The sequence below is a fragment of the Lotus japonicus genome, chromosome 1, assembly GCF_012489685.1.
Source record: "Lotus japonicus ecotype B-129 chromosome 1, LjGifu_v1.2".
NCBI classification, from domain to species: domain Eukaryota; kingdom Viridiplantae; phylum Streptophyta; class Magnoliopsida; order Fabales; family Fabaceae; genus Lotus; species Lotus japonicus.
Genome location: NC_080041.1, coordinates 121,915,670 through 121,936,766, shown reverse-complemented (window position 1 = coordinate 121,936,766; position 21,097 = coordinate 121,915,670). Strand labels below are relative to the sequence as shown.

At 38.6% G+C, this 21,097-nt stretch overlaps 2 protein-coding genes across 4 annotated transcripts; one reads left to right on the top strand and one right to left on the bottom strand.

The window, feature by feature from the left end:
- On the top strand, positions 1-3,407 carry LOC130730040 (bZIP transcription factor 17). The gene is made up of 2 exons (XM_057581917.1): positions 1-1,876; positions 2,579-3,407. The coding sequence occupies exons 1-2, from the start codon at positions 97-99 to the stop codon at positions 3,001-3,003; spliced, it is 2,205 nt and encodes a 734-aa protein (XP_057437900.1). The 5' UTR covers positions 1-96; the 3' UTR covers positions 3,004-3,407.
- Positions 3,408-3,996: 589 nt separating this feature from the next.
- LOC130730039 (psbP domain-containing protein 6, chloroplastic) lies at positions 3,997-11,099 on the bottom strand. Of its 3 annotated transcripts, none has more exons than XM_057581915.1 (4): positions 10,655-11,099; positions 5,933-6,249; positions 5,041-5,224; positions 3,997-4,504 (listed from the first exon to the last, which is right to left on the bottom strand). In XM_057581915.1, the coding sequence occupies exons 1-3, from the start codon at positions 10,971-10,973 to the stop codon at positions 5,054-5,056; spliced, it is 807 nt and encodes a 268-aa protein (XP_057437898.1). In that variant the 5' UTR covers positions 10,974-11,099; the 3' UTR covers positions 3,997-4,504; positions 5,041-5,053. The 3 variants fall into 3 exon arrangements, with proteins under 3 accessions (XP_057437898.1, XP_057437899.1, XP_057437897.1); XM_057581916.1 differs by having other exon boundaries at positions 3,998-4,484; XM_057581914.1 differs by lacking the exon at positions 3,997-4,504 and having other exon boundaries at positions 4,754-5,224; positions 10,655-11,095.
- Between the last annotated feature and the right edge of the window lie 9,998 nt (positions 11,100-21,097).

Sequence of the window (21,097 nt, the reverse complement as noted above, 5' to 3'; positions counted from 1 at the left end):
CAAGCAAAACGAAAGAAACGAAATCTCAGAAACCCTGATCATCGTTGAAACCTTCCTTCCTTCTCTCCAAAACCCTCACATTCATTCAATCAATCCATGTCAGGCCCCGCCGCACCACCGCCGGAGCCACCGTCGTCCGATCTCTCCTTCGACGACTTCTCCGCCGACTTCCACAACCTCCCTATCCCCACCATGGACTCTCTCTTCCCCATCAACGACGCCATCCCTTCCGACCTCGACACTTTTGCCATGGAATTCGCCGAATATGGCGACTTCGACATCACGTTTGACGATCTCTGTGTTCCCTCTGAAGCCGACGATTTCCTCCTCCCCGATGCCGCCGCCCCCGCTTCCGATTCGCCGGAATCCGGAAGCTCCGGCGTGTCTGGGTTTCTCAATTCTCAGGAATCGGAATCGGCTGATCTCAAACCTTCGAGCTTCCCTTTGCTGGAGGAATTATCTGATGGACCGGTTTCGTCTCAGGGTTCTGGGAATGGTGGATCGGGTGTGTATGAAGTGATGAACTCTCCGTTGTCATCGGATTCTGGGCATGACGAGAGGGACATTTCATCCTCTCATGTCCCTCATGCAGTTCTGGATGATGGTGTGAAATTGGAGGTGAATGGTAAGGGTTGTGATTTGAAGAGGAAGAAAGAGCAGAGTGAAGGAGGGGCTGTCAAATACAGGAAATCATGCTCCTTATCAGAGAACAAGACCCAACAACTACAGCAGCAGCAGCAGCAATCTGAATGTGGTGGTGGTGAGGATGATGACGAGAAGAGGAAGGCCAGGTTGATGAGGAATAGGGAGAGTGCTCAGCTTTCTAGGCAGAGGAAGAAGCATTATGTGGAGGAGCTTGAGGAGAAGGTGAGGTCAATGCATTCCACAATTACTGATTTGAGTAGCAAGATTTCGTTTGTCATGGCTGAGAATGCTACCCTTAGGCAGCAATTGGGTGCTGGTGTGATGTGTGCTCCTCCTCCTCCACCAGGTGCTTCAGGGATGTACCCTCACCCTCCAATGCCACCCATGGGTTATCCTTGGATGCCATGTGCTCCTTATGTTGTCAAACCTCAAGGCTCTCATGTTCCTTTGGTTCCCATTCCCAGATTGAAGCCTCAGCAACCAGCTGCAGCAGCCAACAAGAGTAAAAAGTCTGAGGGTAAGAAGTCTGATGGTAAGAAGACTGAGGTGAAAACTAAGAAGGTTGCCAGCATTAGTTTGTTGGGTTTGTTTTTGTTTATCATGCTTTTTGGTGGGCTTGTCCCTCTGGTGGATGTTAAGTTTGGAGGGTTGGTGGATGATGTTTCTGGTAGGTCTAGTTATGTTAGTGATAAGTTGTTTGGTCAGGGTGGAGGGAAGGTTTGGCCTGTGAATGGTGGTCATAGGAATGGATCTGAAAGGGATGAGAAAGTGGAATTTTCTAATGGAAGGTTTTGGAATCAACATGAGGGAGACCGGAAACTAGTAGAAGAAACGAATGAATGTAAAAACCCGAGTGGTTTTGTTCATAGGGACAATGGTAGTGAGCCTCTTACTGCTTCTCTGTATGTTCCTAGAAATGATAAGTTGGTGAAGATTGATGGGAATTTGATAATTCATTCTATAATGGCCACTGAGAAAACCATGGCATCTCAAACTGCTCAGGCCAAGAAGGAAAAGAGTGAAACTGGGTTGGCCATTCCTAAGGATTGGGATTCTGCATTGGCTATTCCTGAAGTTGGAAGGAATAGAGGTCAACATCCACATGTGTACAGGGTTCCTTCTGCAAAGAGGAGGGCTCTTGGCTCTGGTTCAACCCAAACTTTGAAAGACCATATGAAATCCAGTGCAACTGATGGTAAAATGCAACAGTGGTTCCGTGAAGGCCTTGCAGGTGAATATCCTTTTATTGTATCTTTCCTTGTGAATTTCACTCTATAGGTTGCTAGGTAGGAATGTACTTTCTCTTCGTCTGACTTAGGTGATAGACACGTAGGAATGATACATTCTCTTCTGCTGACTTATGTCTTTTTGATCACTGTCTAATCACACTAATTAGATTTTGTCAAATTATTACCACAAGGTTTTCAATTTTGGTGACGACAGAGTCTTTGAGATGCTGTCTAAGACAAAATGTTTCGTTTTGTTCTGCGCCTGTTCCTTGCTTTCCTATGGATAAAAATCATCATGCTGTTTTGCAACTGAAAATTTGTGTCTTGTCAATACTTCTGCAACATTTTTCCTCAATTTTTTTGAAGGTCTTTTAAACTTTACATGAACAATTTGAACTATTTGGCAGTCTCAAACTAGTTTGTTAACTTGGTTTTAACTTTTTATAATGCTTCATTTAACATTATTGTCCACCAATATTTGCAACATTGGTTCATTGTTTTAACTAAGTTACAGATTTTATTACAAAATATGCAGTCATCATCAATTGCGTCTCTGCTGAAAATAAGAACTGACAGCAATGTCTTTATGCTGTCCACCTCTTAAAATAACATATTTTGCTGGTTGTCTAAGCTATCCGAAAATAAAGTACCTGCTTGTCTATTTTGATGCCCAAATAACATTCAATTCCCATTCAATGATGCAGGGCCAATGTTAAGCTCTGGCATGTGCACTGAAGTTTTCCAGTTTGATGTTTCTCCAGCTCCTGGAGCTATAGTTCCAGCAACATCTGTAGCCAACATTTCTACTGAAAAACGTCAGAATGCTACCTCTGTCAACAAGAGCAGGAATAGAAGAATCCTCCATGGGCCTTCAGACCCACTTCCTGGATCCAGTCTGAACCTTACTGAAGATCATGTAAGAAATTCGCAGAAAGACCACCTCCATGGTAATAAATCATCTATGGTTGTTTCAGTGCTTTTTGATCCCAAAGAGGCTGGAGATGCTCATGTTGATGGCATGATGGCGCCAAAGTCGCTCTCGCGGATCTTTGTCGTTGTGCTTATGGATAGTGTCAAGTATGTCACTTACTCATGTGGTCTACCGCGTGCTTCTCCCCCCCTCTGGTAACTGCTTATGCATGATACATCTAACCCGAGTTCTAGTTTCTGTGACAAAAAGGATGTGGGGACTGGGAGGGAAAGAAGCTGAGCTCCAGTTTTGTACATAACAACATACTTGAAGTAACAAGCCTCATGTAGCAATGACCCCCAATATAGCAAGTAGCTGAGAATTAGAAGCCGGCCTTGAATGTGGTTAACCAACTGTTATGTACTGAGTTGAGACCTTTTTTAGAAACTTCTTAATATATGCTCAGCTTGGAATTAAAAGCTGCTCCCTTGTCGTGTGTTGTTGAATTTATAGTTCTGTGCTTGGATGTACCAAACTTGATTTTGGATAGTTTAGTTTTACAAATTAATTTTATTTAGAAGTGAAATTGAAATATAAGTGATGAAGTTTTTTTTTCCTGATGATTAGAAGTTTTTATTTTAAAAGTAAGTTTATATTAAATTTTAGTCATTTTATTTGATTCAACATTAAAGTTAAAGTTTTTGTTAAGTCAATCGTGCCTACTTTTATTTGAAATGGTTGTTTTGCAAAATCACTCCATAAATTCAAAACCGGACCCGAATATGATCCTACTGTCATCATAATTTATTGGGATAGTTAAACACACGTCCATTTTGGATTGACATTATTGCACTGACCTAACCCCAACTCTTTCATAGATCATTTAGAATAACATAGGAGTGCTGAGTGTTATAATGATAAATCTTAGGGGAGGTCGGTGCAATAAAATCTTAAGGGAGGTTGGTGCAATAATGATGAACCTAAGGAAAGATTAGGGCAATGTTGCCAATAAAGTAATGGTGGTAACCACCCTCAAGTATTCTCTTCAAACTTACAAGCTCTTACAGACTTACACTATCAGACTACAGAAAAAAAAATGTTCAGAAGTTATTTGCCATAAGAATTTCAGTACAAGATGTATGAGTATAAAACATGCCTCATGGATGATTGACAATGAATGAGCACAAAGTTTCGAACAATTCTATATGTTTAATTTTCTCGCCATCCAATTTCACCGCAATTATACGTGCGAGAATCAATCACATAACCACACTTATAGTGCGGTACACAAATTTTACATTCCGCACATTAAAGTGCGGAAGGGAATGACATAAATATCTATGAGGGTGGTATTAAAATCAAATCCCTTTGTTTTATAGTTGCATCAAAAGTAATTGTGCTTCAAGTTAATGAGCTATTAGTTGCTTTCACGTTTTCATATCAATTTCTGCATTTTATCTTATGTTATCAAACAGGCATTGTTCATGTCTTCCATCACAATCCTTCAACTTGATTGCCGTCAGACACATCTGGTCTGTATGCCTACCCAAAAAAAAATCTGGCCTGTATGATTTTTGAACATTGAAATTACATTAAATTTAAGTGGACGTTGATGTTGTCTAGAGTAGACTTCAAAAGCTTACTTCTGAGTGTAGCAGGTATACTCTGCCTATCATACTCCCATCAACTTAGCAGCTAGCCTGTAATGAGACTTTCCTTCCTGATATAAGCATTAATTGAAATGCTCTAAAATCACTTCTTGAAAGAAGCTACAAGTCTTAACTTCTAAGTAACATGCTATTGAATTCTATGCAAATCGTGAAACCAAACATCAGACTAGAAAGAAAGACAATTGATATTGGTTTAGAAAAATGAAACCATGTAGCTAGGCGATTGTGACTAGATAGTGGGAGGAAATAACAAATGAATGTAGAAGGAAGTAACAAATAAATGTACACGATAACACAAATGAAGTAAATGAGCAAGTAGCTGAACATATTATTTTCTTGGACTTTTTTTCAGTTTTTGGTTACCAAGATAAAATAAATCAAAGACAAATTGAAACACAGGTCACTGACTTAATCAGGTATTTACAAAATTACAAGGAAGGAAAAAAAGCCAGACTGAGAAAACACGTAAAATCTGATTTTAACCTCAGAACAAAAAAATCAAATGAGGAAACATAGTTCTTGCACAGTGATCTTGTATAAACAAAATCCAGACTGAAATAAACCGAAGTAAGTCTCTCTAATTTACCTTTGACAGAGAACTACACCACAAAGGAATCAAGCATGGCCTTTAGAGTCTTCTGAGAAGTTTGCCACTGCTTGTCATTGGCACTAGCCACAAACAAAACAACAGTGTTTCCCTTTGCTGTTGCTTTTGCTAGATTATGTGAACCCGTAAGAGCATATGGAGTTTCAAGCGCATATTTGTAGTACTGCAGACACCATTTCAGTAATGTTAGTCCCTAATACTTGGCAAAAAATGGAAAATTTAACTTCAAAGAAGCAGCTTGGCCTAAAAAATACAAGGAAGGGGGCTCTGCACTTGCTTTACATAGTTAACAACATTTAGCCAGAATAATTATTCGTATAAGAGGAGATATTAGGGTGACGCCTATCGAGGAGATATTAGACTATAGACCATGTTATGAACTCTTCTCAATGTTGCCTCCAGTGATCTTCTTCTTTTTACATGTTGTTAACTATCAAGCTCAATGGTGTAGTGTGATCCATATACCTCACTTACTGGGATAAGGCATTTGTTGTTGTTGTTATTCTATACTTCTATTAGTTGTTTATGCTTTTAGGGGGGGATGCACATAGGGTTTCTTGTTTAAGAATAGAGTTATGGACAAAACATCTATCACTTAAGCATTATATTGCAGCATAATAGGACAAGTCAGCATAAAAGAAGAATGCTCAAAGAGCCCTATCCTCCAGAGATTTCAGATATTATAGTTTCTGGAACTTCTCATGGGAACTTGTGTATATTTGTGTGTATAAACATCTTACGTCACACATTGCAGTTATAGGAACTTGAGTTTATATGATTGGTTTGATCAGCAAGCTTTTCAACTGAAGCTTTTCACCAAGCTGGTTTTCAACAAGCTTATCAGCTAACAGGTTATGGAAAGAAAATATACCGTCTGATCACCAAGCTTTTCAACTGAAGTCTCAATAAGCTCATCCGGATCATACGTGCTTCCGGTGACAAATGGCCCAAGAGATGCAATCACTTTGTCTGGGCTCCCAATGTCCTCAATTGTTGCATTTGGTTTGTTGGTTAGGCGTATCAAAGGTGAAGCCACAACCTGGACTTTTCCTTGTTTTTCATCTTCAAATTTAACCTCCACCCAAGGCTCAGCACATTTTGGCTGACAGTAATTTCCAGATAATATGTTTGCTATTCGTGTCTGTTTCCAAGTTGGGGGGAGAATAAACTGGTATGGCTGCACATTTCCTGCAAAGAACTAAATCTAGAGGATCAATTGCAAAGAGCGACAGAAGATGAGACAAAATGCATGAGGTATGGTTTAGTCTCTTAATTTTGAATCAATTTGACATATAGAAAAACCATACTGATGGTGGTGGCAATTGTAATTCATCAGAAGCCATAGAATTTACTAAACATGTGTCAAAACATAGATGCTTGAGGATAACCATTATTGACTATCATATATGAATCAGTGAAGAGATAGAGACATTTACATAATTGATTCTCATTAAGATGCTAAAGACAGTATTGAGACTTAATGAGAGCATAAACCTCCAAATTAACTGCTCTAAATTCTAAACTGAATCCGGTTCATCTCCAGCCTCACTCTTGCAACGCTATTGACCGTTAGATGCATCAAGCGGTTGTAATATTTTGTTGGAAAGCTAATACACTGTCGTTTGGTCACACGCTCCAAAGGAGATTTCTCTCAGACTGCAATTTTCAGTACTCAATCTGCAACAGGGGCTGATAAACATGATTCCCCTTTTGATTATATGATGGTTTGATCGACTCTGGCTCATTTTGTAATTTGATTTCCTGTTTGGTCTGGTGTAGAATGGGAGAATTTAAAGTTTTTACTAGTTTATATTCTTCTAAGTAGAACTGTTGCTTTCACTTTCACTTGACACTTGCCAAAACTTATATATGATGTATACAGTATAGCTTTTTTCTTTGTATGTTGAAAAACATGGAGATTGAAATGAGATTGCATAACTTTAATGTCCTATTTTGTTTACTTAGACCTACACCTAATGTCACAGGCTTAATTCTTACAAAAGGATGATGCTCAAGATGATGCCAGCAGCACAAACACCAGCAAGAACAAAAGAAGTCAGCTTAAAGCAATTTGCATCTACTGATCAAACACTAGAAGCACAAATGCTTTGCACTCATTATCATATTTATAACCTGCAAGTGCTTCAAGTTTCAAACCAAAGCAAGTCCAAATCCAAGAGCAGAGGCAAGTGTGAACAACTTCCATGAAACTGAAGTTTCAAATTTGAAATTGTTAAGTAGTGTAAAGAACACCTAGACTTAAGACTTTTGTACTGTTTCAAGTTTGAAATTGTGAAGTTGAGTGTGAAGAACATATAGACTAGGATTTTTGTACTCTTTAGCTTGACCATGATGTAGGAAAAGTTTGATTGCAATAAAATGATATTTGTGCAATTCATTGTGTACATTTCTTATATGTTATAAAATAGCATAAAGGCGAAATACATTACAAAATAACATAACCCCAATCACTAAACCATGAGAAAGCATTACAATGTTCTACTCAATGGCATTGAATATAGCAAATGAGTAGCAATTAAACTACTAAAATTTCTTCTTTTATTAGAAGCTAGAAAAGGGACAACAATGCAAAAGTAAAATGTTTGGCTGCATGTATGCAGAGAATGCAACACATGACCTCTTCCATCACACATCATGATGAAATTTTTTCGCATGCCAGTTTCATTAAAAGTGTGTTAACCGTGCCTAAGTCTGAGATGGTTTCTCTTAAGTAGTGGTCATAGTGAATTCAAGGAAATTAGTATTTCAGAAAATGGGGCATATCAATTGAAGCCATGTCTAGTAATCACTCAAATATTTCCTAGAGCCACATTGCTCTTTTTATTCATATCTTAATCAACAATACTAGCTAGTCATCCGCTATCTCAACAATCATTTATAAATTGCCCAAATTTAAAATCATCCCCAGAAGGAAAATTTCAGCAACATAATTAAAGTCCAAGCAGCCCATATTTTCATTTATTACACCTTCAATAATTGTTTCTCTTTCTAGTTAACTTCATATCTTACATAAATCCTGAGCTGCTAATTTCTCAATTCGTCCAGCTCCAGAGTCGATTACAATAAACACGCAAAGTACATCAGCGAGTTCACATTAACCATTTTTATATATAAAAGAAGACGGAAGCAAAACGCCGGTTAGAGCATTAGAGCAAATTAAAGGAAGAAGAAAAGCATCGGAGAAATGGCACCTGGGATTAGGTCATCGCGCAGGAACAGATCTGCACATGTAGTGCATGGGAGAGCAGCCAATTCCAATTGGGAGACGGATTTGCTAATTCGATCGCATTCCGAACTTGGAGTCTTCCCCCACAATTATCTTTCTAATGGCCGGAACTGTAAATCACATCCACAACAAATCATTCATGAAGTTGAAGATAGTGAAGCTGATACAAGTGACAGCAGTGATAGTGAATATAACTACGGAGGTCCTGATCTTGTTGATAGAAAGAATGGTGTCTCGGCATTAACATTTGATAACCAGGGAAGGTACTTGGCAGCTGGGACAAGAGCAGGCTGTTTAACTGTTTATGATTTTGAATCCCTGTATTGCCACACACAAGATGGAGAAGATCAAAGCAAGCAATTGGCACACAGATCCGACTCCGACATTAAACAAATCAATGCTATCAAATGGAATCCTGCTGATCAGAATGAGATTGCATGTGGATCTAGAAGCCTATATGATGTACAAATATTCGATTGCAATGACCTAAGATCGAAAGCAGTGTGCAAGAGAAGAGTCAATAATCACGATTGGGATAAAGGTTTGTCTGATGTTGCTTTTGCATCAACCAATCCAAGCTGCATAGTTGCTTCTGATTCGGAATATCCTACTGTTGGGGTTTGGGACACAAGAGAGAGGGATCTACCCATCCGCCAGCTTGAATCAGGTCTCGATCGAAGTCTTAACAGCATCCAATATTTAGATGGCAGTGGTGATCAGATTCTTGTGGGTGGTGGGTCAAGTGGCTACATGTGTCTGTGGGATCTTCGTTCAGGCGCTGCTCCTATACAACAATGGCAATTGCCAAATTTGCTGGAGGCTCAAAATTTGAATGAGGGAGCAGGTCGTCTTGTGTTGGATATTGACACCATTGGTTTTAATCCATCCAATCAGACGCAGTTAGCATTCCATGTTAATAATGGCTGGTCAGGTATTTTTGATCTTCACTCTACTACAATCACGCATATTCATCGACCATATGTACTACCTGGTTTAAAAGAGGCATGCCGTGATCCATTTTGCCTTAGAAGATCCTCATGGTTATCTACCACCTCGGTCTATATGGCACCAGCACGAAATGCAAGTGGCATTTTTCTCTTGGATTTTCATCGCTCCACCGACTCTCCTTACCATGTGGATTCTGTGTGGAAGCACCGAGATAACAACCAAGGTTTTATGGCTTTGTCCCAAACAATAATCACATGCGCTGCTCATCCACGGTGTGGGGATATTGTAGCTGGAACTGAGGATACTTCTTTACTGGTGATTTCCACCAAAGGCAGGAAAGTGGAAGGTGAGGAAGGCAAGCAAGGAAGTGGAAGGTGAGGAATAGACTGAAGCATTAGTAGGTAATAGACTGAAGTAGGTATTTAGTGGTTTTTTGACTCAAAGTTGTATTCTGTGAATTTGATGATGAATATACTGAAGCATTAGTAGGTATTTGTGGTTTAACTCAAAGTTGAATTCTGGGAATTTGATGATATGATCCTCCTGATACTTGTCACTATGTTACAAGAAAATATATATAAACTCTTTTTCATTCACTAGTTTCCTAGAGAGCGCTAGAAGAAGTAGGACAGTGGGGAGAAGAGAGCCACAGTGAAGAGTGAACTAGTGAGGAAAGGGAAGAAGAACGTGGATTAAGAGAAAGCTACACTTGATCAGACTTGAGTCCCTTCATTCCTACAAGAGACCAAATAAGATAGCCAGTGGTGCAAAATCATCACTTCATCCAATCATCAACTAATGATTAATTAGTCAAATCTTTTCCAGGAGAGGCATAAAAATTATAGCTGCTCAAATTATTCAGGCTATTGATACTATCAAGGTTTTAAATTAGAGTTATGGTTATGGTTAATTATGCAGATTGCAATTGTGAACAAATGCAGCTGACTTGGCTGTGGAAAGTCCCAAGACCATGAACTCTGTTACACATGCATTTGGGTTAGGAGTCTAGTTAGCTATATAAGGTGTATACACTATGTAATTGGTATGTTGTTAATGATAATGATACTCCTTTTCCCTTGTTTCCCTCTCTATTCTCTCTGTTCTTCCCTCTCTCCCTAATTCTATCCCTATCAAACTCGCAGCCGCAATTTAAAACCCTGATCATAATGATTACTAGTCCAGTTGTTTCCATTTCAATCCTAACAACAAGTTCTAATGCTCATTACCCAGATGCATAATCAAACAATCACTACCTACCCACTAGTCTCTTCACCCATTTATCTCATATTTTCAATGAAAAATCAACACTTTTAGTCTCCTACATGAAAGCAAAATAAACAGTATCCAAAAAAGCAACCTTTAAATTCAGCTTTTGGATAGGACAAAAATTCAATGTACCTGCTCGAAGGGCAGGGGTGTCCTTAGGAGAAGCCTTGAAGAGAACGAAAGATGGGTCTGCTGGTGAAGGTGGGAGGAAGGAGCCAACTTCAACGTCTCTAGCTTCTGCAGGTGGTGGTGTTTCTCTGAGGAGAACAAGTGGAAGTGCCCCCAACGCAATACCCTTCAAGAATTCTCTTCTGGGTGGTATGAGTTGGTAGCTTCTTGTTGCAGGAACTGAGTCAGAAGAAGCTGAGGCTCTGAATGTGCGAACAGGTGAGAGCTTTGAAGGTGACTGGGTTGAGAGTGTGAGAAAGGAGGTGAATGGAGAGGTAGACATTGCAGAGATCAGTGGTGTGAAAATGTGCAGTGTATGAAGGGAGAAGGTTCAGTGTTGATTGAGTCACTCTGTCTCTTATCCATTGAGAATATCTGATATGATGGTATTTAGAGGATGACACTTGTTACACTTGATTCATAGTCCCTCTATGTTGGGGACATACATGGATACAGATAGGGTACCTATTATTTGGTGTACAAGACTCAATTCTACCCGTCAACCCGTTCTGGCCCAAAACTTTTTAGGGTCGAATCCAACCCAACTTGTTCATTTAAATAGGACCAAAAAAATTTATCCAACATCAAACCCGACTTCGAATATGGTTGGGTTTGGATTGACCCCCGGGTCACCCAGCTCGTCACTTATATACATTTTTTAAAATTTCACTTTATTCTAAATGCTTAAGCCTCATGCTAGACCTATTTTTTTTATACTTAATTTTAATCTTCTCCTTAAGTGGATGTTGTACTTTCCTTCGCCTGACATGTTTTGAATTTGTAGTAGTCTTGTTGACTAAGTTACCTTGTGCACTGGTCCAAAGATCATGTTTGTTTTGTACGAATCACTTAGAGCATGAATTTGGATTTGATAATTATAGCGAGAACTACCTATTTGAAGAGGACGATAAAACCAGTATCTACTTACTACGATTGAACCTTAAGAGTTTATTTAGATCTAAAAGTAATACAATCAAGGAAAAATCTTTACCAAGGGTGAAAGAAAATTGAAAAAAAAGAATATTTGTTAAAATGCTAATTATATTGCATATATCAAGTGTGTAGATCAACTAACATAGAATTGTTTTAGCTTAAGTAGAAGTCTCGGATTTGAGACCTTTTATCTTTTAGAATAACATAAATGTAACTACATTGAAGGGTTAGTACTAATTGGTGTTAGGACTTTCATAAGTTCATGGCGGAAGCGTGTGCCCTTAAGGATATCTTACGTCTTGCTTGGGACCACGGTCATAGGCAAATTTGTTGTGAAATGGATTGTGCTGACTTGGTGGCGGTAATTGAGGACAGAAAGCACTTGCATTTGCACTCCTCATATCGTGTCTTGATTGAGATCAATCATCTCCTTTCCAAAAACTGGTTGGCCAGCTTGTGTCTGATCTCTCGAGAGGGTAATGAAGCGACATATTGTTTGGCCAGAAGGGGTTCTTCTGCTGTTTATACTGGTTTTTGGTGTTTGGATTACCCGAATGCAGAACTGGATGTCCGTTTAGCCAAGGACTCTGGTGGCGTTGTTAGTTAGTTAATTATATTTTATATGATTGAATATTTTAATTAATAAAATAAATAATAAATATTAAAATTATTTAGGATAATACTAATATAATCATTAGCGATAAATTGAGAAAACACAAAAAAATAAATTAGAAAAAAATACTTAACATTTATTCTTGCGTCTAAGAGAGTTGTATTTTAATGAAATAATTCCTGCAAGAGGTATGAACCCTTTTTTTTTATGAAAAACAATGCTATCTCCAATTATAGCTCCTTTGGAGTGTAAAATTTAAAAATTATAATTATGTAACTTTTTTTCTTCAAAGATATGTAACTTTAACTATTGACAATGAGTTAAATTTTAAAATTAAAATTATTTTAATTCTATTTTATATGATTGAATATTTTAGTTAATAAAATAAATAATAAATATTAAAATTACTTCGGATAATACTATACTAATATAATCATTAGCGATAAATTGAGAAAACATCAGATATTTAGTCTTTTTATTATATATACTAAAAGTAGAGAGATGTGCTCCCCCTTCTCTCTAGGACCAAGGGATCACGGGACTCAGGGAGAGAATGGATTTCAGGGAGCGGTCAAGGGGAAGACATACAGGGGAAAGGAACCATGGAGGAATGACCGGCGGGCTGAATCATCCAAGGCGGCGACGGCGAGGCAGGGTGTTTCTCTTTGGCAGCAGGGGAAGCGAACAGGTGGATGGACGAGACCTTTATCACGAGCACCATCGAGGCTGTCAAAGCAAGATGCGTTACACTGCACCTTGTTCATTGATGGCTTGGATGATAACACATCATACAATACGATTAAGGAGATTTTCTCTAAGATTGGAAGGACAGCGGGCGTGTTTGTGCAGAAGACAAGAAAAAGCCACAGAAGATTTAAGTTTGGTTTTGTGCGCTTCGTGGAGAACAGGGATGCTTGGGAGGCGATGCAATCACTCAACGGCATGAGGATCGACAGCAGTATAATGCAGGTCTCTATGGCAAGATACCCTTTCTTCACCACAGGTAAGAAACGGAAAACGACATATGAAAGCAAAGGACCAACGAAGATGGCGACGACGAGACAAATGTCGGTGCATAAAGATAAAACAAGGGACGGGAACAAGGCGACCAAGGGCGCTCAACTCGCCTCAGAAGGCCTTTACCAAATGAAGCAAACAGATAAAGAGAGGATAGGCAGAACCATTGTTGCTTCCGTAAGGGGTACCCAGAGCACTCTTGCGATTGAAGAATTTATGCGAAGCCATGGGTGGGGACAAACTAGGGTGGCGTCGCTGTTGAATTCAATTCGGAGAAGGAGATGTTCCAATTCCTCAGCGATGAAGGTGAGCTTGGCAACATTTTCACGGTCATCAAACCAGCTTCGGTCCTTGACAAGCCTACAAGGTTTTTCACCTGGGTGAGGATTTGGCATACTCTACTGGGCATGTGGAATAGGGATTTCTTCACTCTATTAGCTGGGCATGTGGGAGAGTTTATTCAAACAGACGATGAGACTGAAAACCGTCGAAGGTACGACTTCGCCAGAGTAATGGTATCTTCATACACACCCATTATTGAAAGAAGGAAGGTGGACATAAAGTGTGAGGATCAAATCATAACGGTGGTAATGGAAGGTGAAGGCATAGGTATCACTGAAAACCAACTACATCAGGTGTACTGGGCACCAGAAAGCTCATGCTCTGCAAATCATGATTCGCACAGGTCGTCGACAGGAACGGTGGTGGGTGAGTCTGAATCGGCGAGAGAGGCGGTGCACCCGGACGAGTGACACTGATGTGTCAGGAAAAAGGGCTCCAGAAAAGTCAACCATGGGGCTTGTTACTGAAATCTTGCAAAGAAAACAAACAGTAATGATATATACACACCTCATTTTTAAAACACTTCATTTCCACCTCTTTTTGTTTCTATCTCTCTTCTTTTACCATCTATCACATCTCATACTTTCTCTATCTTATTTTTTCTTTTCTTCCTATCTCTCTCATCATTCCACCTCAAAAGAGAGGTGTGTAAGTAACATTACTCGAAAACAAAAGGTGAACTGGCATAACCGTGAGAACGGTCAGATAGAAGTGTGCTTTAGAGACAAATTCAAATTCAAGGTGGGCTACTCTGCTATTGAAGGACTATGGAGCAGCTTTTTCACAGGTTTTAAGGTATCAGTTGGGGAAGCACGTGAGCTAGAGTTGAGTATCAAGGGAGCAGGAAAGTATAAGCTGATGGGGTGGGGCCAAAGTCAAAGCCAAAGAAAATATAATAATCGGTGGGTATGTCTTGACCCGCTACCATTGGGCTGCGTTAAAGATATTGGCCCATATATCACCTTCAAGAAAACATTCATCGGGCCTCTTCTGGAAGGACTGGAAAATAATGTGAGCCCATATGCTGAGTCTCCCTCTCCATTATCTCAATCCTTCAATGTTGTTGATAAGGGAACACCAATTATTTCTCCAAAGAAGAAAAGGGGCAGACCCAGAAAAGCTAATTCTGGAAATCTGATCGTGAAGGAGGCATCAGCTGCTTCATCCACACCCAAACGGAGAGGAAGGAAACCGAAGCTGCAAGGATCTGGGGAAATACATTGTGTTAAGAGGGAGCAGCACCCACCTTTGAGAGGGCCTTCTGGTAGATATCTAACTAGGAGTTCAAAGGTATGGCTTCTGGGCAAAGTGTTGGGCCTTGAATTTGAGGGTTCCGACGAATCCGCTATCTCTTCTCTTGAAAGCGATTTAGGAGCATTTTTATCCCCTTCTGCTTCTGGTGATGGAGAAGATCTGGCTCTCCTGGAACGTCAGAGGGCTGTGCAGTGCGGAGAAGCGGAGGAGTGTCAAAGAGCTGGTCAAGAGAGCACAGTCGGAATTGATTATGTTTCAAGAGACGAAGTTAGAAGCACAGAAAGAGAAGTTTGCACTTAATTTTGCAAATTCTCTTAATTATGAATGTGTAGTTGCTCATGCCACTGGAACTGCTGGTGGTCTCCTAACGATGTGGAAAGCTTCTACTTTCATCCTAATCCATGTCTACAAGGGAGATAGGTACTTAATTATTGAGGTCAAAGACAACAATCTCAACATCAATCTGATGATAGGTAATATATATGGGCCACACAATGAAGAGGAGAGAGAGGCATTGTTCTCAGAGATTGGAAATGTGCTGCAGAACCGGGAGTGTGGTTGGATTCTTGGGGGTGATTTCAATGCTACCCTCAATGCTGAAGACAGAAGTGGAAGGCTGGGAGGGATGGAAGTTTCTTTTTCAAGTTTTGTCAATGACTGGAATTTGATAGATTTGCCTTTGCAAAACTCAGAATATACCTGGTTCAGTTCAAGAAACGGAGGAGTCTGGAGCAGAATTGACAGATGGCTTTTAAACGAAGAAGCTTGGTTGTCCCTTGATGAAGCCATTCAACGGGTGGAGAATTGGGGACTCTCAGACCATAGAGCAGTAATTTTAGCCATGGGACAACATAGCTCAGGACCAAAACCTTTCTTATTCTACAACAACTGGTTATTGGATAAGGAATTTGACAGAATGATCAAGGAATGGTGGAACACCTGCGCTGTACAGGGATGGTCAGGTTATGTATTGCAAACGAAATTGAAAGACTTGAAAGGTAAAATTAAAGGGTGGAAGGGCCACTCCAGATCACACACAGAGGAGAAGATTAAATTGTTGGAAGGTGAACTCCAAGTGGTAATGGAAATACTGGAATCTGTGGGCATGAATGAGGAGTTGTGAGCTAAGAAGAGTCAGGTGTTAAGTGGCTTGTGGGAGGGGTACAGGATTGAAGAGTCCAAATGGCGACAGAAATCGAGGGTAAAATGGCTGAAGGAGGGTGATAAAAACACATCATTTTTTCACTTTGTCAGCAAGTCTAGGAGAGCAAAAAATCACATTCACAAACTTAATGTGAGGGGCAATGAAGTGAATGATCCAGCGGTAATCAGAGACGAAATCAGGGCCCATTTCCAATCCTTCTTTACTCGTGAAGGGATGATGAGACCAAAACTGAAGTGTACCAATTTGGTTAAATTGTCCATGGGGGATAGGCGAAGGTTAGAGGAGGGTTTCTCTGAGAGTGAAATATGGGATGTCCTCAAGCACTGTGACGGTGATAAAGCGCCGGGACCCGACGGTTTTAACTTCAATTTCTTCAAACACTTCTGGGCAACAATTAAGGGTGATATACTCAAGTTCTTTGAGGAATTTCATGCAAATGGTAAGCTGGTACGAGGCCTCAACGCGGCATTAATTTCCTTGATACCGAAGAAGCCTTGCCCTGTTGAAGTTGCTGATTTCAGACCCATATGTCTGATAGGCAGCATCTATAAACTGGTGTCAAAGGTTCTTGCAGCACGATTGCAAAAGATTATGCCAAAGATAATCTCTGAAAACCAATTCGCCTTCACTCTGGGGCTTCAAATAGTCGATTGCATCTTAATCACCTCGGAGGTGGTTGATTTTCTGAATAAGAATCAACGTGGTGGATATCTCCTTAAGTTAGACTTTGCCAAAGCTTACGATTCCATCGAGTGGAACTTTCTCTTGGAGCTACTCGCTGAAATGAACTTTGGCGAAAAGTGGATTTCGTGGATTAAAACCTGTGTAACTACTGCCTCTTTGGCTATCCTGGAACAACAGCACCTTTAGAGGCAACGAAATGCAGATGCAAGAGATTGAGGACATGTACATGCTTCGAATTGCTTGGTGGATCAAATGTGATTGGACCACTTGCCCCTATGATTCACTTCATATCTCAAGGAATTTAGGCAGCATTAAATTGCCTAAACCTTCTACTGTACCTAGACAAATTTCATGGCTTCCATCGGATACTGGGATTTTAAAATGCAATGTTGACGGTGCTTCCAAAGGCAACCCAGGAATCAGTGGAGTTGGTGGAGTGATTAGAGACTCAAATAGGATTTTTTTGGGGTACTTTGCAATCGGTATTGGCTTTGGTTGGGCTTTTGAAGCGGAAGTGAAGGCAATTCTCCACGGGCTCATGTTTTGCCAGCAGTTCCTATTCAGGAATATTATCCTAGAAAGTGATTCTACAACAGCAATTGGTTGGGTGGTTTCAAGAGACAAAAGACCTTGGAAGTTGATCAATGAGCTAAACAAAATTGACCTTTTGATGACTGAAGTGAATTGCTTGGAAATTAGGCATACTTTAAGAGAAGGCAACACAGAGGCAGACTCACTAGCAAACAAGGGTTGTGAAAATGCTAATCCAATTTGGCAGTTGCTAGAGGAGGGTGCGCGTGAGATTCCTTGAGGGATTGCAGGCACACTGCTTCTGTTTTCATTTCAGATTCAGTCCTTATGGATTGCCCATCTTTTCTATTTCAGTTCCTGTTTTTATTGGGGCATCTTTTGTTAGTTGTTGTATCGGTTGGCTGTGTGTTTCTCCCAAAGTCATGGCTTTTTTAGGATACTTGACCTGTATTTGGATCTATTATCTCAATATATTATATTTTGATCTTTCAAATTTTTTTTTTTGAGAAAACATCAAAAAAAATAAATTAGTTAATTAAAATACTTAATATTTATGCATCAGGGTATCTAATGAAATAACTTCTGTAAGAGGTATGGACCCATTTTTTTTTTATGAAAACCAATGGTATCTCCAATTATAGCTTCTCTGGGGTGTAAAATTTAAAAATTATAATTATTCCAACTTTAACTATTGATGATTAAACAAAAAAATTGGAAAATTTTAATAAAATATTAAATATTAAATATAAATATAATTAAATTTCTGAAATTAATAAATAATTAATATAAAAATTAAATATTTCTACTAATTTATTTTTACACATTTTCTCAATTTATTATTAATGATTAATACTAACTTTGAATTACTTAATATTTAATATTTAATATTTTATTTTAATAATCAAAACCTTTAACCTTATAAAATATCATCAAACGATTTTTAGTTTTTAAGCTTATTTCACTATATTTAGTTATTTACTCATCATACCAAAAGCAACGTTATCGTCAACTTGATTTCAAAAAAAAAAAAAACGTTATCGTCAACTAATCTATCTATCTATCTATAATCTATAATCTATCTATCTATCTATTTATTTATTTATAATATATATAAAGGAAGAGTTTTTGCAACCTTGAGGGCAATTTGGTACTTCAATATTTTATTGTACAATATTTAAAATTTAAGTATGGTTATTTTGGTAAAAATACTAATTACTTCTTCTTGATTAAATCACAGCCGTTAGTTCCCTTTACAATCTTCCTGGCTTTTTGGCTTCTCAAACGTATCCGCTCACTCTTTTCGTTTTCTCCTACCGTTCTGAATCTGATTCTTCTCTTTCGCACGGTTTCAGTTCTGTTGTACGCCTTCCATTTATTCTCTCTGCCTACTGCCTCATTTAATTCCTTTGTCGCTTCTGTTCACTAGATACATCTCACCGTTGGATTTGGAACTGCCGCCGATGCTGACCGCACCGCTGCGGTGCGTGCGCCTTGTCTGGGTTTATCATGGTGTTAGGTTTCTTTATCTGCAACTCTTTGATTGTTCTTCTTTTTATCTTTCATTTGTTCATCTCAATCAACCTTATTATGTGATTTAGGGTCTCATCTTCTCTTTTATTTTTAATTTACTTGCAGTTCTGCTCTGGACAGGCCGAATTTGAGGGACTTTGATTCATTTGAACTGACGCCCATGCTCGCATTTTTTGGGTTAGAATTGAATTGATGTTTTTTATGCATGTGTTTTTTTAATGCCTTTTTATTAAATCAATGCTCTTTGGACTGACTTCACAAATACTCTTCTATTTTATTTCTAAAAGTATTAAGAAAGAGTGTAATTTTAAAAGGGTTTTGATTGTTAGACAAGCTCTTAATTAGAGCTTCTTCTTTTCCTATTTCTTATCCAATTTGTTCAGGTCTATGGTCTTAGAGATTGAAGACTTTTGGTTTTCCAAGCACATTGATATTTATCTATGCAGCTATGAATCAGGGCATAAGAAATTAATCAGACATGATAAAAATCAAGAAGGTAACTTGAAGAAAAAAAGGAAAGCGTGGTGGGCATGTGGTCTGGAAAAATAATCCTTATCATATTCCCTATCTGACCTAAAAAGAAATTCAAAATATTTCATACTACTTTGACATTCTTTTGATTGTTATGTTGCTGCCAAATATACTCCCACCTCTTTGTTTCTTTTATCCATGATTCTGATATATTTTATTCATTTTAATGTAGCAGCTAGAGCATGAAAACACTTAATTTTGGTAGTACCTGCTGGATTTACTTCAGAATCAGCTGCAACCGCTGAGTAGCTTACATGGTTTCGAACAACATATGGGAGGTGAAAGTTCTAAACCAATGGGAATCTAATTTTACATCTCAAAAAATGAATAGGTAGTGTGCTCTGTCTTTGGCTTTGGCTTAATTCGCTTCACTCTTAAATTGCTTCATTTACATGCATTTTATAAATTTCTTTCTTTAATGCAGCAAGTTTGTTAATTTTCTTAACATCTAATGTTTGTTATGCAATTCGCTGATCTCATAACATGGAGAGTTTTAACAGGTTAGCACTTTCTATGTTGGGTGTGAGTGTGACCATGTTGGAGATGTAATGTTGTCAAAGAAAGTTCTTACATTAGCTGCAACTAATAAATTCCAATGCTAGACATATATCTTTCCTATAGCTGATTAAATTTTATTTCATCCTACTACTTTTTGTCTCCTTAATACAAAATCTGTTGTGTTTTTGGACTCTGAGACTTGCTGTTCTGGGACATTTGTGCACTTGATCTACATTTTCAAATAAATTGATTTAGATTCATACATATGTTTCCTCAACAAGCTCTTTCCTGCTCTTTTCCTTCTTAGGTTATTGGTCCAACTTCACCTTCTTGCATTTATGCCTTTTCTTTTTTTCCATTTAACTTTCAAATTTAGCTCCTACCCCTTTCCCATGATCAACCTAAGTTACCATGATCTATTAGCAAATTTTTATCTTCATGTACATTGATTTATTCATTTACTGAAATAACTAGAGGCTGCTTGGTTGCTGCTTCAGATCTTTGGGAATTAAATTTGATCTAAGATATTGGGATTTGGCATGAAAGCTTGAAATAATTTACTGAAGTAACTTGAGGCTGAAGGTGAAATAATTTTAGCATCAAGTGTACAAATTATTTTAGGTCTTAGTTAGTCAAGGGGCATTATTCTAGGTAACCTCTTCTTTACTATTATTGATCAAATTCTCTTTGCATGTAGGACATTGTGTAAGAAGCGGAAGAGGGACCTGCCTTGGTGAAAAAGCAGGAGCTTGAAGCTGCTAAGAAGAAAAGAGAGCCAAGAGTCGTAAGATTATCTACAACAGGACTAAGCAGTGCGCGAAGGAGTGCAATGAGCAGGAAATGGAATTGATTCCATTGAAATGTGAGGAAAAGCTGAAAGGTTGATTTTATGTAGATCCTAATGCTAAGCTCTCTTATTTATTATTCGTATCCTTGGCATTAATGCCATGCATCCTAAGACAAGGAGGATTCTACAGCTATTGAGATTGAGACAAATTTTTAATGGTGTTTTTCTTAAAGTTAACAAATCAACAATGAAAATGCTGCATAATACATAGTTGATCCCGAATTTGAAAAGTTCATGTTTGGGAAGTTGAACCAACATAGAGGATACAGAAAGTTGAACAAGCAAATATTTGCTTTGATTGATAACTCTGTCATTGAGGGGGGCCTGTTATTGTTCAAAGTTTATACCTCTATTATACTTATAGCTCTGGATTTGGATGCCATGAGGAAGATGTAGCGTTGACTGAAGGCGCAAAGTGTTTGTTAATTAACCAAAATAGGCGTAGAAACATCCTTGATATAT